Genomic DNA, 17,543 nt, shown 5'->3' with positions numbered 1-17,543 from the left:
CAGCTTGCCAAAACTATATAGATAGAGTGGAATGTAATTTGGAGTAGGGAGAGAGACATTAAAACCAAGTGACATAAAGAATTTTTTAAATTAATACTCCAATCCCTTTTCTTTCATGTGTTCTCTCAACATTGGGATACTGGAAAAGTGCCAGCAGCAGTTGTCAGAGGCAGAATGGGAATGGACTATTCTGACTCTTTTTGCTTCTTGTTTTTCCTATAATGGCAAACATTGTGTGGTAGGGTGTGCCTAGGGCTGTATGCAAATAGTGGCTAAATTTTAGTTTATATTGGGGTTATACACAGTCCTTTTAACTCCATGGAATTAGCTATTAATATCCTGGAAGTGCAATGTATACAGTTCATTCTACTTGGAAAGTCATACTTTTTTTTTTTTTAAATAGATTCGGTAGAAGATGGTGAAAAGCTTGTGAAGACAGCACTTGAGGCTTTTGGGAAGATAGGTACAGTTGCCTATTTCTTGTTGTAACTTGTTTGCAAGCTCAAATCCATTATAAACAGTGCAATTGACAAGAGGTGTGTGAAATACAGCGTGATTGCAGTTGAAGTCATAAGTTTTGGATATCTGTAGCCCTAAATAGCTGAAACCTAAAACTCTCAAATGCAAGGCTTTTCACTTTAAGTTTTAATGGCAGCTGCTTTGTCTTCTTGGTATTTTTTAATAGAAGTATAAAGCTCAGAATAAGACTCTCTATTTTTCTTCAGAATTTTGGTACATAATGGTGGATAATTTCTGTCTTGAAAGCTCACAAAGTTCATCAAATATTGTAACTAGTTGCATAAAATTAGGATAAATAATGGAATTAGAGAGTCAGTCATGCTCTGTCATGTTTTGGAAGCTCTTGAGCCCGTATGAAGATCAAAACGTATTGGTGCAAATTAAGAAAACACTTCAGGTGTTATATCTAACAAGTCAAGTTTCTGTTTTGGATGTGCTGCTCCTATATAAGTGTGAAGCTTATCTAACTTTAACGTTTAGGTGCCTAAAAGTAGACTTAATCCAAGCTAACAGGAACCAAATGAAATATTCTTGTAAGAGTTGTTATGATCCAAGTTGTTCTAGTGGCTTCGCAACTGCTCCTCAGTGGTGACTTCTGCTATTATTTGGATTTACTCCAACAAAGAGGGTGGCACAAACTGCATAGTATGGAGCACTCTGAAACTCAGAGCAAGTTGCAAAACTGAGCAGGATGGCTGCATCATGCAGGTGTTGTGTTCCCAGGTAGCCAGCACTTCTCAGTGTTTCCTCACTGTCGGTCTTTGTTCTTTTGGTAGACTGAGGCTTGTCTGTTGCTAAATATCTTGGATTTTTTTTTTAAAATCATTTTTCAATGTTAGAATGTCCCTAATCAGGACAAGCAGCTCTAGAAAGTAACAGAATATATGTGTACAGTGTTATATCTGTCATGTATGTTGGTTTTAAAGTGGGAGAAAAATTGAAATACACTAATAAGCTTGTACTTTATCAGCACGTGTTCATTTAGTGTGTGTTTTTTTTTTTTTTTTTTTTTTTACAGATATTGTTGTAAACAATGCTGGGTAAGTAAATCTGAAGCTTTTGTTTTTGTTTTTCTGTTTGACTATGGAATGTCACTTTTGTGTAGACACATGTTCATCTTTCTTTTCGATTTTTCCTGATAATGTTTTCCAGGATTCTAAGAGATCGCTCCTTCGTTCGGATAAGTGATGAAGATTGGGGTGAGTTGATGAACTGTGAGATTCACTTACTCTGTGAAAGATAGAAGGTGCATCCCTTCCAGTCGCACAGGGAAGAAGAGAAGAAGGGAAGGCTCTCTGTGCTTGACCGCAGAGAATTGCATTTAACCTCAAAGATCAGTTGTAAGTTACTTGTATTTAGCTGCCTATGTGATTGCAAACCAGATCTGTGCTACAGTTCATGCTAGGTTTACGCAGTTCTGGAGGGGAAGAAAGGCTCTAGCTACCACTCCTGAGTGCTGAGTGGAATACAGAAAAGTCACGTGAAACACAACAGTTTCTGTGAGCAGATTGCATTCATAGCCCAGTGCCATCTGACCGAATACCTTGAAAGACCGAAAACTAACAACGAAGGAAAGAAAGCTGATGTGCCAAGGAACAGAAGGACAGGGGGAACCTTCACTGAGATGGTAGGCGATGATGAGGCAGTTAAGTGGCAAGCTTTTGCAAAGAGGGTCTAGCTTCTGCAGTCCTTGCTTGACTGTGCTCGAGCACAGGAATTTTGGATGCTTGTGAGTCCTAGATAAGACAGCCCCATCAGAGATGAGGAAGAGATTCTCAGCATGGCTGACTCTTATGTTCTTCTTATGAAGAAGAAACAAACTGTCTTTTTCAAGTTGGCAAATGAATTCCTGGGTTTATTAAACTGCCTTTAATTTGATCCTAGATATAATTCATAGAATTCATTTGAGGGGATCGTTCCTGGTCACCCGAGCTGCATGGAATCATATGAAAAATCAGAAGTTTGGCAGGTAAAAATGTGTATATCCTCTTCTCCCCCTCCCTTCCAACAATGTGTACCAGACTGCAAGCCCTGGCAGGGAAGGTGTTTCTTGTCCTTTTTTCACTGTTACTGAGACGAACAAAATCAGCATCCAGATGTATGAGATCTTACCCTTTCAGTTCTGCTGCCACCACCACCTCCACACATAGAAACCTTTAAAGTTGCACTTCTTGTAAATGCAGATATCCCAGGCAGGAGCTATAGGGTTATAGAAATATCACTTCTCTTCATCAGAACTCATTAGAACTATTTGGTATTATATGCATGTGACTGCATGTCTAAGAGGATTTCCTCCTACTCCTCCATTGGCAGGTGCATCCAGTTCTGCTTGTGGTTCTTGTTCGGCGTGGGGGGGGGGCAGTTTGTTTCCCTTTGGGCAAAGGTTTGTCTTACAGTAATTGTGGGATGTTCATAGCCTATTTTAGTATGCCTTACCTTTAGCTGAAACAGCGCTGTCAATTCAGAGCTTCAAGTTTTTAACTTTTGTTGTTTTTTCTGTGTCAAAACACCAATGTGATTAAATCAGTCTTGTTCTTAACTACAGTACTCATGTGTTTTAAAGCAGTGTTAATTTCTTCCTCATTCTGTGACCACAGTGACATTCGTTCTCATCCAAGCAATGGGATTGGAAAGAAAAGGGAAGAAATAGAGAGCCCAGTAAGCAGGCAGAATGCATGGCTAAAGTTCAGGAGTTGCATCCATTCAGGAAAACGCTTCTTTAGGCTCCTTTTATGTATGTGCTCAGATAATAGTGTTAGTGAATGTCTCTTCAGGTTATGTATGTATGGTGTGGCAGCTGCAGAATGCTTGCTTTCTATAGATTTTGTAGCTTTTTTCATATTGACCATATTGAGACAGTACTAATAACACCTCTTTATTTAAATTAAAAAACAATGTTATTGTCAGTGAAGCAAATGATTAAAAAAATGAAATAGATTTTGATCTCAGCTGTGCGGTGTGTTTACAGTAGATTGGAACTGATTCTGATAATGCTTCTTTCAGAAGTGAGGGTATAAACCCTCTTTTGAATTCAGATTTATGAGGAAACATGCAGCACAATGTTTTCATGTCTCAAAACTACTGTAAAATGCAGTGGTTCTAGAGCTTCCTTGTGAGCAGTTCTGTCCTCTCAACAGCAGTAGTGTTAGGGGACAAGGGGCAAGATTTTGCTACCTTAGTATAAACATTCTCCCTCCCTCAAGTGTTTAACACATATATTAAGATTCTGTGAAAATTCTGTGAATTTTGTAAGAATGCATCTTCATGTATTATCACACCGATGTTAAGATGAAGCCATTTTTAAGGGAATAATTTTTTTCTGTCTACTGGAAGCATTTGTTATTTAATATCACCATATGAAATGCAGTTAGAACGTGAAAAGAAAAATTCTTTTTTTCAGTACCATACCCAGTTGTCACAGAGTAGCTATTGCAGTTTTGCACTGTAACTCAAAAAGGTTCAGGACTTTGTTAGTTTCCCACTGCTGTGACTGCTCTTCAGGATTTGTCTGATGTTTCCCACCAGCCAGACAGGGCATCTGTTTATTAGCAAAAAAAAAACTACATAATGCTTTCATTCTTATTTACATGTTTTCATTTGCAGGAATATGAAGACTATACAGTATCAAAGCCAGAAAATAGTGTCATGCGTAAGTAAACAACTTGAAGAGAATGTTTAACTTTTTTTTTTTTTTTTCCCTTCCGCCCCATCTTTCTTTCCCTAAGAATAATTATGACTTCCTCAGCCGCTGGAATATATGGAAACTTTGGTCAGGCAAACTACAGTGCTGCAAAACTTGGCCTTTTGGGTCTTTCAAACACAATTGCAATTGAAGGCCGGAAATACAACATCCACTGCAACACAATTGCACCCACTGCTGGATCCAGGCTGACCCAGACTATCATGCCACAAGGTGAATTATTTAAGGTTGATGTGTACTGACATTTTTTCAGTGAGGTGAAGCGTGGCCCTCTTATCAATTACAAAATGTAAATCCTTTATATTTCAAAAGCTGTTAATTTGCTGTTCCTAATGTCCTTCTGTTTTTCTTTGGACTGCCAACTTCCCTGTTTTGTGGTGTTAGAAATTCTTATTTTCTGTCATAAGATACAAAGCAATTTTTGTAGTTCACAAAAACAATTGCATATGGCAATGCTCTGTAATTATAGCCTCTTTTAAGATCATCCTAAGGCAGTGGAAAGGTTTGTTGCAGTAGGTATGGAATCAGATATATTCGTAGGGCGTCTACATTTGTTATGGTATCATCTGATTGCAAAATGTCTTATTTTGCACAACATCTCATGTATGTAGTCCTTGGCTCCAGGAGCAGCAGGAGATGATGATGAACACAGATGCCTGATATATTGGGTATTTCTGAACTGCACAGTTACTAATCTTTAAATATGTGAACAGGTTTTAACAGAGAACTGCACTAAGAAGCCAGTATGGAGAATGTTGTGCAAGACAGAGCTGTGTGTAAAGTGTAAATTTAGGATAAGTAGATCAACTATTTGTTTTGGCAAACGATCAAAAGAAATGCAAAGAATTCAGAGAGAAGCCTCTGTAAAAAGAACGTGCTTTGAAGAAGTCTTCTAGAATCAGCCCTATTCAATGTTTGTTTTCCCCTGCTTTTTCCCCCTAGTGTTAGGCAGAGTTCGAAATCAGGGGAACCATTACATTTTCCAGATTGATATACAAGATAGCAAAGACTAATACATTTTGTACAGTTATGCATGGGTGTATGCAGTGATTTTGTTTGACTAAGTTCTCTGTAAAGTATTCTATTTTAGGTTTAAATAATTCAAGCGATTGGAAAACCCAGTATCTCCATAGGTAGTCAGTTCCGGGGATTTATTTCACTTATGTAAGTAAGTGTCAGATATGTCAAGCCTGCAGACGCTGGCTTTTTAAGTTCAGTACTTGGAATATCTTTGTGCCTGAAAATGTTTGCATACAGTGATGATAACCACCTCCTGATTTTTCCTTCTTGGTCATGTTTAAGAGTGAGATCCTGATGTCTCCCTATAGGACAGTTTGTTATTGCTCTAATCACTTATTTCTTCCCTCCTGCCCAATTTTTTCAGCTACTCCTAAAGATTTGGGCACTAGAACTCGAAAATTATTTTCATAAGTCCTATCGATTTGTCCTTGGGATCATAGTCAGCACTTTCCTGTTATGGATACTTAGATGTTTGCAAGCAATTGCGCTGTAGCATTGCAACAGTTGTGTATGTTCAACTTCTGGTCCATTTTAGTTTTGTTCTTGCTAGTAGGATAAATGCAATCTGCATCTCCTGTGTAGTGTGTTTGTGTGTTTTTGTTTTTGTTTTTTTTTTTTAACTTCTATCAGCAATTTCTTAATCAATTTAACAGTGGATTAATAGAATTAGTGATGACAGGTCAGTGCTAATTTTTGGAACAGAAGGGTGTATGGCATGAATTGAAATGCTTTAGAAAAGCCTAAGGCTTTTGTGGTGCAGTTACGAAGTTACAAAGTATAACTTCATGTTAAATGAAGTTCTGTCTCTTGTTACCTTCATGGAAGTTCTAAAAATGAACTTCTATTACTTCAAGTCTGCTATTAAGAAATAGCATTCATTTCTTGAATGCTATTCTCTGTCATTTCTTAGGGTATATTTAAAAATGCTACAATGCTAAATGACTATTAGCTGAAGAACAGCTATGTATCTATTGTTGCTGAAACAATAATATTTTCAAACCTGATAAAGGAAATTAAACAAATCTAGTTACTATTTTCAGAAAGTTGATGGAATATCTGATAAGAGCTGCCTGGAAAATCACATTTCTGCTATATGACAGTTTCTTAGTTTTCAAAATTTTTTTCTTTTGTTCCAGATGACAGTGAAAATCCAAAAAATCAATTAATATATAAATCTGTCATGGCTGATCACTCCCAGTACTTCATTTGGAAGTCCTGGAATGTGTCACTTCCAAATGAGTTACTTCTCAAATATTCAGCAGCTGCAATTCTTCCCATGTTCCTTCTTACTCATAACTGAATATCAGATTGAAATGAAAGTTGCTCAGGTACAGCTCTGTCTGGCTTATGTCCAGCTGGCTTGTCCTCGTTTCATGTTGCCGGTCAGCTGGGAGTGTCTAAGCTTTGGCCTAAGTTTCCTCAGCTGAGAGTTTAGGCAGCTACCTGGTTTTGCTGTCTGAATATTATGGTGTTCCCAACACTGAGACAGTCTTTCATCTTTCTCAGTCAGAGCCAATGTGATCAGGTTTAGAGGAAATATACACCTATCACAAGTCGTTCAGATTTAACAGATCTTCAAATGTTTCATTTTGTTTGTTCTTTCTTTTCACTGCTAAACTCTGTTGGTAAATACTGCCCGGCTGTAGTGATGATCAGAAAGTATTAGAGTAATAATTTGGTGAAATCATATCATATTTCTATTGTATGATTTTTATTTTTCTCCTCGTTTTCCCCTGCCCTGCATTTATTGTAGATATGGTTGATGCTTTCAAACCAGAGTATGTTGCTCCCTTAGTCCTTTGGCTTTGTCACGAGAGCTGTCAGGAGAATGGCAGTCTGTTTGAGGTAATTTTTTTTTTTTCTTGCCTGCTGGAAATTAATGATTTACTTTACCCTAAACTTCTTGCTAAAGCTGAATTGTCGTGTGAGATTCAATATAATATATTGAATATAATGGCCACAAAATGTGGATTGTATACTGCATACTCAGCATAGAGAGTAGTATTTACCTTGTTGTTTTGTATATGACAAGTATGCCAGGCAGTAGCAAACTTGTCTATTGCTGATGTCTGCTCAGAATGTTACCAGTTGTTAAAATTCTTATTGTAACTTTTTTTTTAAATCTAAAGCAGACCAAAATCTTACACTTCTCCAATAATGCATTACGCTTGCCAGCTAGATCTAGTTGTTTAAGACAGGCTCTTCTTTTCCTCTCTTCTCTAGTATAAGGTTCTTTGTTTATTTATATGCTGTTTTCTGTCCCCCTCATCCGTAACAATACATTTTTAACATATTAACATGCATTTATCTGGAAGGTTACAGTACGTTCATAAGCTACACATGTAATTTGAACTGTACATAAACAGTGTGAAATACAGTGGTGTGGCATTATGGTTAGGAGTTTGACACCTTTCATAGGAAATGTGCTTTCTAGGTAGTTTCCTTAAATACCTTATTTTGTAGTCTTTTGGAGTAATATTTTCTTGGCTTTGTGATAATAACAAATCTACCAAATCATGTGAGATTTTACCACTGACTGGTAAAAGGGAAGAAAAGTATTTTAAGGTAGAGGACTGTAGGTTTCTCCAGAATAAGTTCTAGTTTGTAAATACCTCTGTGTTTTCCTTTTTTTTCTTTTTTCTTTTTCTTTTTTTTTTTTTGGTAAGGGGTAAAAAATGAGAAAAGAGTCTTTGACAAGCTATTCCACCTTCCCGCTTTTTTAAGGTTTTTTTAGTGGTTCTTGCCTGGGAAGCTTCTGTTCTATAGAAAATAACACACAATATGTTTGACACAACCTAGGATGCGTTCCCTGCTATGGTTGCCAAAAAGCGCAGTGGCTTGGTCTTAAATGGTATTGACCAAATAGTATTAAAATTTCACCAGTCTCTAAAAATATAGTTCTGATTCTTTTCTCAAGTCTAGAATTTGGGGGGGGGGGGGGGGGGGGGATGTTGAAATAAACAGGTAATGCATTTTTAAACATTTAAAGCACAAAGTGTGGAATAGCAGCTAACTCAGGATTTGTGTTTTCTGATTCCATGCAAAAATAACTCTTCTTAAACTTGAACTAAAGTAATAAGAGGGAGCTGTTTTTCATAATTCAGTAACTGTATGCTATATAATATGCTTTCTTAGCTTTCTGCTGGTCTGAAAGCCTCTTTCCTTACATGAGCATTGTCTTTCCATCTGTCATAGTTTCTCTGTGGTTAGTATCAGCTGTTTTAAAATTTGGGGGTCTATCCACTTATGCTGGAATTTGTTTTGTGTTTAAATTGTCGCTCCTGCTCTGTATACGCAAAGCATATTTGTCATTCAGTAGGGTACGTATGCATTCATTTTCTGAAGGCTCCTGTATGCTGCTAAGGGATATGTGAAGGGAAAGAATGTGCCAGTGGTTTTGTCACATATACGTGCAATTCCAAAGGTAGTTTTGATGGGAAGTGGTTAGAACAATCCAAGTTGAATCTCTTCAAAACAAAAGCATGTATTTTCTTAGGACAGGTCTGCATATGTTACGTTTGTGGTTAAGTTGTACCTGTAGTTATTTAAGTAAGTACTAATGTACTGTTAACATAATGTTATTAATGCTTTATTCAGTATCCAAAAGAAGGGATTATAACCTTTGCTTTTGCTCCCCCACCTTCCCGAAAAAACCTTAGGGGAAAAAAAAATCAATTATTTTATTTAAGTCTACATGTTTAAAAAGGTACCAGAGCAACTACTTCAAAATGAAGCTTGTGTTTCATTCAAACACACAGAAAGCAACTTGCAAAAAGGATGAATTACCTAGTTATGGAATGCATATGGGCACACTCATCAAAATGTTACCTCATAAATTAGATGAAAGTAGTTATCTGCCATCAGTGTCTTGTTCTTGAAATTTTATATTGCTGTTATTCCAGTGCTTAACTAAAGCTACTATTAGCAGCATTTCAGAAACTTCACTGTATTCAGTTTGTTCTGAAGTATAGTTTTGTTTCACCAAAACCTTGTTTAGTAACACATGATAAGCTGATGATTTTCTTTCTTGGCAGGTGGGAGCCGGATGGATTGGAAAATGTAAGTGTTTGGGGTGTTGCAAGGTTGGTTTTGAGCTTTCATTTGGCAACAAAATTATGCAGCCTATTTTTGTAGTTACCTCTACTCAAGACAGTTTGTTTAGGAGAGAATATTTGGGAAAACCCAGGGTTCTGTGGGGGCTACTTATATTAAGTAAAAGGGACAAATTTCACTACAAATGGGATACTGTGAAACTCTGTATTGTGCTGTGTTATGCTTTGAACTGATTAACAGTAGTTGAAAATCTGCCTAAGTAGCGTTAACTTTTGTATGCTAACAATATCTTGAAGTGTGTTTATTTTTGTTTTGTTTTGTTTTTCCTGTGGCATATACATGCTGCCCTTTCTTGATTACTTCTATTTTTAATGGTATAAGAGTTCCACTGATCACTGATCCTAGTAAAGCAGACTTTTTAAGCTCCTCACCACTCGTACAAAAATATTAGTGATGTACATTGATGTTTGGAGGCAACTTGCCTTTTAATTACTAGTAGTTGTGCCAGCTAAGAATTGTCCTTGAGTGACTCCAGAAACTAGCTTAAATACGAGAGGAAAGAATACTCACAGGCACTAGTGACTGCTGAGCAGATGGGAAACTTATTTGAGTGTGTGAAAACTCATTAACTCTTCTTCTAAGTATGTGGAACCTAGTCAGTATTATTTTCTTAAAGTAAGGACTTTCCAGCCTACATGAATACCATCAGCATTAGTGTGGGTTGAAAAGTAGGACCATTAAATTCAAGAAGTTTTTCCCCCTTCTTTCAAAGGGACATCCCCCTCCACACACACAGACACACAGACACACTCGAAAAAGCAGTGAGTTTTGTCTATTTCTGACTGACTATGAACGTTCTGATGGCACTGGAACTGGCTCTGGACAGCTTTTCCTGGGGTAGCATATTAAACAGGTTAAACTGGAGCAGCAGTGTAAAACCTCCTGTTGTGCTCCATGAGGACTAGAGTTTTCATACAGGTGAAAATCTCTGGCTCCTCCTCATCTCTGGTCAGAAGAAAAGAACCTTTTTCATCATTGTATTGGTTTCTGTCTGAGTACAAGTGTGGCCTTATTCATTACTTATTGCTAATTGGGAGAGAAAAAAAAAAAAAAAGATTAAGGATTAACTGGGATCTAGGAAATCGATATTCTTCCAGAACTGGTTTCATGTTTATCTTACCAGTAACTTTCTCTAAAGTATCAGTATTGAGATATGACTGTGGAAACAATTTGGAGATGCTGACTACTGTATAAACATTCTTTAATAGAAAACAGGCAGTTTTCACATTTTCCCTATAGTTTTCCAAGACTTTCAGAAGATCCTGAGCAGCAGTAGTCAAAATCATGTCAGAAGAGAATGTCTCTAGATGCAAACTGGCTGTAACTTTTTGCTGGACAGGATCCAAAACCTGATGTAATATTTCTGAAGAGCAATCAGTCTGTTGTTGGCTTTAGTGAAATTTAAAACCAATGCTATTGCTTTTCTAAGCATTAGTAAAAAGTGGTGAGCCCTCTTAGTTCCACTAAAAGTGATACCGGTGAGTTATATTGGAGAGCTTTTAAGCTGTTCCTTTCCTCCGCAGACTTGCAAGTAGTGGCCTAGATGAAAAGTGCTCTAAAGAAACTAAAAGTTTCTTCATTTTTTACTGTGATAACCAGCTTGAATTCTCTGGTCAACGTCTCCCATTTCTATTCTTTTTATTAGTGCGCTGGGAACGATCCTTGGGTGCTATTGTCAGAGGAAAGAATCAGCCAATGACTCCTGAAGCAGTGAGAGATAAATGGGAGAAGGTCTGTGACTTTGATAATGCCAGCAAACCCAGGAGTATCCAAGGTAAAGAAGGCTTTGATAATGTAGATAGTTTGGGCGAGCAAAGATTACAAGAGATTACTTTCTTGACAGACTTTTACTGAAACTTTTCTTTAAATAAGAAGTTTACTAAATTAATTAATTCTTCTGTGTATGTGCAACATTAATCATTTGTTCTTTCAGTAGAGTCAGATCTTTTTAAAGCTACTTATATGTTCCCATTTTTAAAATTAAGACAGCTTATCTTTCTCCTTAAGAGTTTTCCAGTAAAGTGAATTCGGTGTTATTTTATGTATTACAGCCAAATTATAGGCAGTGTTTTATTTTATTCGACCCAAATTTAGGTAGAAGCAATGTTTTAAGAGACAGTATGTTCTTTTCAGTCGTGGAATCCTGAAATTAGTCCTAGACATTTCCATACCAAAAATGTCTGGTTAAGGAGTCAACTGGTGTGACACAGCAAGAGAGCTTTTCCTCCCTGCCTCCTTTTCCTGGATAGCACCAACTCTTTTGCTGGTGACCAAAGTGACTGTCTCATTATGGCAGTGCTTTGCTTCTTTTCTTCCTTCCTTCTCACTCTTTGTCTCTGTTTTTTGCCAAAATGACTCTGACCTTTCCTGCTGCTGTACTTGCTTCTCTTTCATATTCCAAGATTTCTCTTTCTCTCTGTGTCTTAGGTCTCTCTCTATTTAGAACCATCGTTGTCATAGTTCTTAAACCATACAGACTATTCCACAGCCTTTCCACTGCTTTCCGAGACTTCTCAAAAAGTTACCCTCAGAATTTGTCAGTGTGAGTTACAGGTGTTTAATATCCCTGACAGTGTGTTCTTAGTACGCGTGTGATTATTTAGCTGAAGGGTTGAGTATTTGCCAAATCAGGAAATGCCAGCTTACAAGGGGATTGGGGAAGGAGGGAAAGAGGCATCCCTATATTCAACGCCAGCTGAATTTCAAAGATCTGTAGATTGCCAGAAAACACAGTAGATGCTTAAGCAGTTTGTCTTGAAATCCCTAGGATTTATAGAAACAGAAGGGATATATTTTTTAGATGCATAAAACAAAACCAGAAGAGTAGACTCTTTGGCCTTTTCCTCAGATGTTGGTAATGTGGCTAACTGTACAGTAGTTTTGCATCACATTCATTATTTTGTTTTCACTCATCTTTGGCTTACAGATGTCCCTTTTCTAAATGTATGTCAACTTCTAAATGTTTTCTCTCCAACTGTGGGATGACATTTACAACAATGTTATTCCAGTTTAATTTCTGTCTTCTACCCTGTCACTTGTACTACTATATTTTTGTATTGCAAGCAGAAAAATGTTGTAGATGGAAATTTCCATTGAAAGTCACTTCAGGTTAAACACTGGATATGATAGATTACATCTGTCTCTTGTTGCCCTCTGGACCAAAAATTGAACAGGACTTTAGATTTAGGAAGTAAAAGATGTGCTTACAGGACAACATAGCAGATTTCTATAGTCAGGAATCTGTAAAGGGTTCCTTAGCATAGGTTCCCTGTGCAGATAGCCTACCTTAGCTGTTGTGCTGTTATAAACTTAGACAAAATATAGCATTGTCCTTTCAGTGACATCAAGTCAGAGGTGTATTGCTAGTCTGAATGAAAACCCTTTAATTATTTTCTTATATGTAAGAAATAGCAGAAGAATTGAGCAAAATGCTGAAGAAATTATTTGATCAGATACAATTTTTAAATACTACATTAAAAGTTTTTCCTACTATGAGAGTTTCTACTTCATCGCCTATAGGCATTTGACTGTTAAATAAAGAAAACTAATTAGAGTACTTGCATTAAAAATGAAAAGCTACAATGCCTAATATCTGCAAATTCAAACTCTCTCAGAAGATTTCATTAAAATCTATTACCAGCATTAAGTAATTTGCTGTGAAGAGCAATGATGTACTAACCATTATGTATAATTATAAAAAATACAACTAGATAAAGTATTTGCCTGTAATTTGCTAGAAAATCCTATAATCAGAGTTGTTAATCTTGATTCATAATTTGAGCATACTGATAAGAGCATTTTGACTTTAATTCCTTCTAGATTACAAAAAGTAGGACTGTCATGTGTTATTTGAAAGGTAATTTCTCCTACATCTGTAACAATCGTGTATAACTGAATACTTGGATATATTTTGTACTTTTTTTTATGTAGAATTTTCTTTTTTGAAAGCACAGGGACAAGTCATCCTCTTTAGGATAAACAAGTTAAATGCGCAATATCTGATTTATGGATGATAATGTATTTAGAGCCCTGTTTAGCAACCCTTACTCAGTGTTTGAACCAGAGCATGTTTGCAGTTGTATATTTCAGCTATTGGAGACCCTGAGCTTTGAAGGCTGACAGGAAGTGTGATCTCATCTTCATGTATTAGTAGTGATCCTTTAAGAAATTAAATGATTGGATTCTTAAAAACAGTCTGATTAAGAAGATCCGAAATTTTTTTTCCCTCCCCCTTCTTTCTGTCATTCTGTAACTTTTTTAAGCACTTCTAAAGTTTCTGGGTTTAGCTTGTTCCCTTGATATAAACTGAAAGCTAAACAGCTCTTGCTGTGTATAAGGTTCATGCAATTTTCATGAACAGGAAATAGCTAGTTGTCACTTGATTTGGCAGTTGATGTTTAGTTCAGTAACTTGTGGAAGTTTCTCAGATATCATGATGATGTGCTCAATAAAGCAATCATTCCTGTAGCTAGTTCTCCTACATCCTTCTGCATGAGCAGCTGCTGATTGTGCAAGCCTCTTCCTCCCCCCCCCCCCCGCCCCCAACGTCCCACCTCAAAATCTCTCTGCCACAGTTGGTGTGAATAACTGACTATGCACACCTCTTCATTTTGGTTTTAGTGCCTCAGGTGTCTTTGGATGTTCTCTATAGTTCTTTCCTACAAGCTTAGTCCTTGGTGTACATGGAGAAGTTCTGGCAGTTCCTGTCTGCTTCCACACATTTCCAGTTATAGTCCTGTTTAACTAGCAAAAGATACGGTTACATATACCTTCACTACGTTATGTCCTTTTAACAAAAGAGAAATCTGAAAACAAACTATGTGACAATTTAGGCCTCAGGAAGTCATAGAAATTGAGGATTTAGTTTTACTGTAATGTGCATTCTCCTCTGTTCCTTGTATCAGGATTGAGGAGATAACAGTGTATTTAATCCAATGTGAAAGCGGCACTGCCTCCAAGGCAGCTATGAATCTGCCTTATATGTTAGAGCTTTTGCCTGATATGGATGGTAATGCTAATAATTTTCTTGCTAATAATTCAACTGAATTCATAGTTCTAACTTACTTTATACTGCTTCAGAAATGGCTAGGAATCTTCCAAGAAAATAAGCAGCGCATAATTGAAGCCTTAGGGTTAAGACACAGAGTCACGTTACAGTGGCTTTCCAAGTTTCTGTGTGTCAGCTGAGCCACTGTAACGAACTCCGTGTGCACCCTTAGGCAGCAGCAATTGCAGAATAATGTGGCTTGGCCGAGCCTTTACTAGAGAGGGATTGATCAAATTCTCATTTGCAGTTGGCTGTAGCTCAGCTGATGAATTTGTCATGGTAACATAATTGCATGTTTTGAGATAGTATGAGGTCCTGGACCCCTGCACCAGTGCATGCACGGAAAGACCAGATTAGATGTGATACAAGAGCTTCTGAATGTGTGCTGTGCATGCAATAGTTCGCAGTTGTTTATCAGACCCACTGCACATGGGCATGTTGCCTCCTTGTATTTCCTCTAAGTCAAAGCTAGGTCTGGTAGGCCTTGCCTTCACAGGGTGCTACTTGCTTTTGTGTCCTAGTCTTTCTTCCCATTACCCAAAGGGAGAAAGCAAGTTATGTTCTGAGATAGTTAGGTGGAAGACAGCTCCCCGTGTTGCAGGCTGCGTACTACATACAGTGTACTGTACTATGTATTGATTGCACAGATGTTTAGCAGTTTTTGTTTTCTAAGAAAACAGAACTAGTTCTGTCAGTGTTCTGTGTCCTTTGCTCCCTGTATGAGTCATACCTCTTACCCTCCATCTTCCCCTTAATTTTGAACATGCTAGCCAGTTTTAGCTGAATCTAGCAGGTCTCTATCAAGCTCTTGTGTTCATGTGCATTTTTAATTCTCTTAGAAGCTGCAGAGGTACAGAAAACAACTTGAGTATTCACACTGACTGACTTCTGGCTGATTTCAAAGGCTGACTTCTAGTGTAGAGCAAATTAATATAAAACACATGGGAGGTGTGTATGTACATATATGTGTGTGTGTATATAAAAATGAGAACTTTGCATGAGATGAAAATTGTTCCAGCTTCAATTTCAGCTTCCTTTGTTTGAAAAAAAAGTGTTAAGCACCGATGCCATTTCTTCCATACTTTAGGGATATGGTTCATATACAATGTCCCCAGATTAGAAAGTGAGAGGAATACCTTTGGAAAGAGCCAGGCTTTGCTATGGCTATGCTCAATCTTGCTTCTTCAGGTGACTCTTTTCCTGCTGTCTGCTCATAATTTGCTCTATAGTAGCAGACCGTGCTGGGTTAGTGAACATTTAAGGTTTTAGAATTCACTGATAATAGAACGATTAATAATCAACATTGACAATGACAAAATCAATAGAAAGATTTCCTGCTGCTTTTGTTTCTGAGAAGATTATACCCCTATCCCAAGCTCTTTCTTGGATCTTGAAAGAACCTCGCTTGTCTTGTCAAGTCAGGTATTGAAAAGTAGAAATTGTCGTATTTAAGTTTGCTCATGAAACTTTGACTTCAGGCTTCCTTTTGTGTTTACATGACTGAAACCTCATGATAGTGTACCACTCTATGCTTCCCTCCCCCTCTTTTACATTCAATACACAGAAGGAATGCACAAAAGGAAGAAATGAAGACTCTGTGAACCATCCTAAAACCCGCTTCCTAACTTGAAGGGCACGAATTCACAATCTGAGTGTTTTATGTCTCTGCATTTATTACTGACAACCACAAGATACTGCAACCAGAAGCAGAGAAACATTTATGTGGAGCAAGTAGTTACTGCTTCATGAATTTGTAATACTTCGTTTCTTTCTTGGCAAGCTGGTAACTCATAACACTTCGTTTTTTTTCTTGGCAAGCTGGTAGCTCATAACAATGGGCTTGATCTTAACCTTTGTAGTATTTAATACAATGATCTAATTTACCCCTTCTTTGAAATTGTAACCGTGCCTCACATAAAGGTTTCATATCTGGTCAACTACTAGAATATTACTGTAAGTTTAATGCTACAGGTATTAGACCAGGCAGCAGAAGGCCAGTGAAGACCGAAGTGAATTAGTATGTTGAGGCACATCAGTCACATGTTACTCCTGCAGCCTTTTAAAGATGAAGGAAATATAGTAGTGGGTTCTTGACTGGAAGAGTCCAGTAAGCTAATAGCTCAGGAAAAAAGAAAGCAACATTTTTCTTTGCTCTTAAAAAAAAAAAAAAAGAAAAAAAAAGTCTTTCCCTGCTTACCTGTAGTTGGTGATATTCTAGTAGCTTACTTATGCCCCTATAAGTTGCCTGAAAGGTTTCTTTTTAAAAATGGTGTTGATGTCAAAGTTATTAAGACCACTTTGGAACATAAATGTGTACGTAACATACACATTCTACTGAAATCTCTCAAGAAGCTTGAGTCTACAGCCATAGACACGTCTCATGCTTTAGATGTCTTTATCATGGATGTAAAGAAATAAACCCAGGAATCCTTGAAAGAACTTTCCATCCTAAAAGAGAGCTCTTTCCGCATAAATATGCTTTGAAAAGCAGCAAGACTCTTGCTTAAATGATTCTGATATGGTCCAGGTCAAGTACTGTTGCTGATTACAAATATAGCCATAGGCCAAAGTTTAAAAACCATTTCTGCTGAAGCCTTTTAGAGTTAGGGTAACTCCCAACACATAACTGTAATGTTCATCCGTATACTCAGTAAGTAGCCATTTTGAGAGTCCGGTCATGTCATGTATTCTGGAAGAAAGACTGCTTATACAGGAGATTGCAGCATTCTGCATACTTTAAATTACTGATTGTGCTATTACTGTTTGTCTTAATGTATGTAATTGCATGTAAAATATATACTGGTAATCTGCTTTTGTGATTTCACCATTAAAAATGATGATTATTTCCCTGCATGCAGAATGGGTCGTGGACATAAAAAGGAGGGAAACATTGAGAATTACTCAGAAATCAAAACCTTTCCCTTAAAGATTCTAAGGCAATGTCTTTCTAAAGCCTTTCTTGTACCCTTGCAAGAGTAGGAGAAGCAGTCTATTTCTTCTCCCAGCAGCTCAGTATTGCCTTTCCTTTGTGCATTTCATGATGGATTTCCTTTTAAAGGGTTCTTATCAATTACAGCTTTCTTATATCTTGCACATTTTGCTTTATGCAAAATGACAGCGTTTGTACGCAAAGCCACAGCTTGT

The 17,543-nt window shown here is 37.3% G+C and overlaps 1 protein-coding gene across 2 annotated transcripts in view; it reads left to right on the top strand.

Annotated features, from left to right (window-relative positions):
- LOC135324835 (peroxisomal multifunctional enzyme type 2-like) overlaps window positions 1–17,543 on the top strand; it is a 69,479-nt gene that overhangs the window by 7,884 nt on the left and 44,052 nt on the right. For both annotated transcript variants that reach the window (XM_064501801.1, XM_064501802.1), the window contains exons 4-11: window positions 404–463; window positions 1,538–1,559; window positions 1,672–1,718; window positions 2,404–2,488; window positions 4,245–4,432; window positions 6,993–7,084; window positions 9,274–9,298; window positions 10,998–11,126. In XM_064501801.1, coding sequence (XP_064357871.1) covers window positions 404–463; window positions 1,538–1,559; window positions 1,672–1,718; window positions 2,404–2,488; window positions 4,245–4,432; window positions 6,993–7,084; window positions 9,274–9,298; window positions 10,998–11,126 — 648 coding nt within the window. The remainder of the gene's footprint in view (window positions 1–403; window positions 464–1,537; window positions 1,560–1,671; window positions 1,719–2,403; window positions 2,489–4,244; window positions 4,433–6,992; window positions 7,085–9,273; window positions 9,299–10,997; window positions 11,127–17,543) is intronic.

Source organism: Dromaius novaehollandiae, chromosome Z (assembly GCF_036370855.1).
Source record: "Dromaius novaehollandiae isolate bDroNov1 chromosome Z, bDroNov1.hap1, whole genome shotgun sequence".
Taxonomy (NCBI): domain Eukaryota; kingdom Metazoa; phylum Chordata; class Aves; order Casuariiformes; family Dromaiidae; genus Dromaius; species Dromaius novaehollandiae.
Note: the sequence above shows the minus strand (reverse complement) of the source record. Positions and strands in the feature narration are given on the sequence as shown.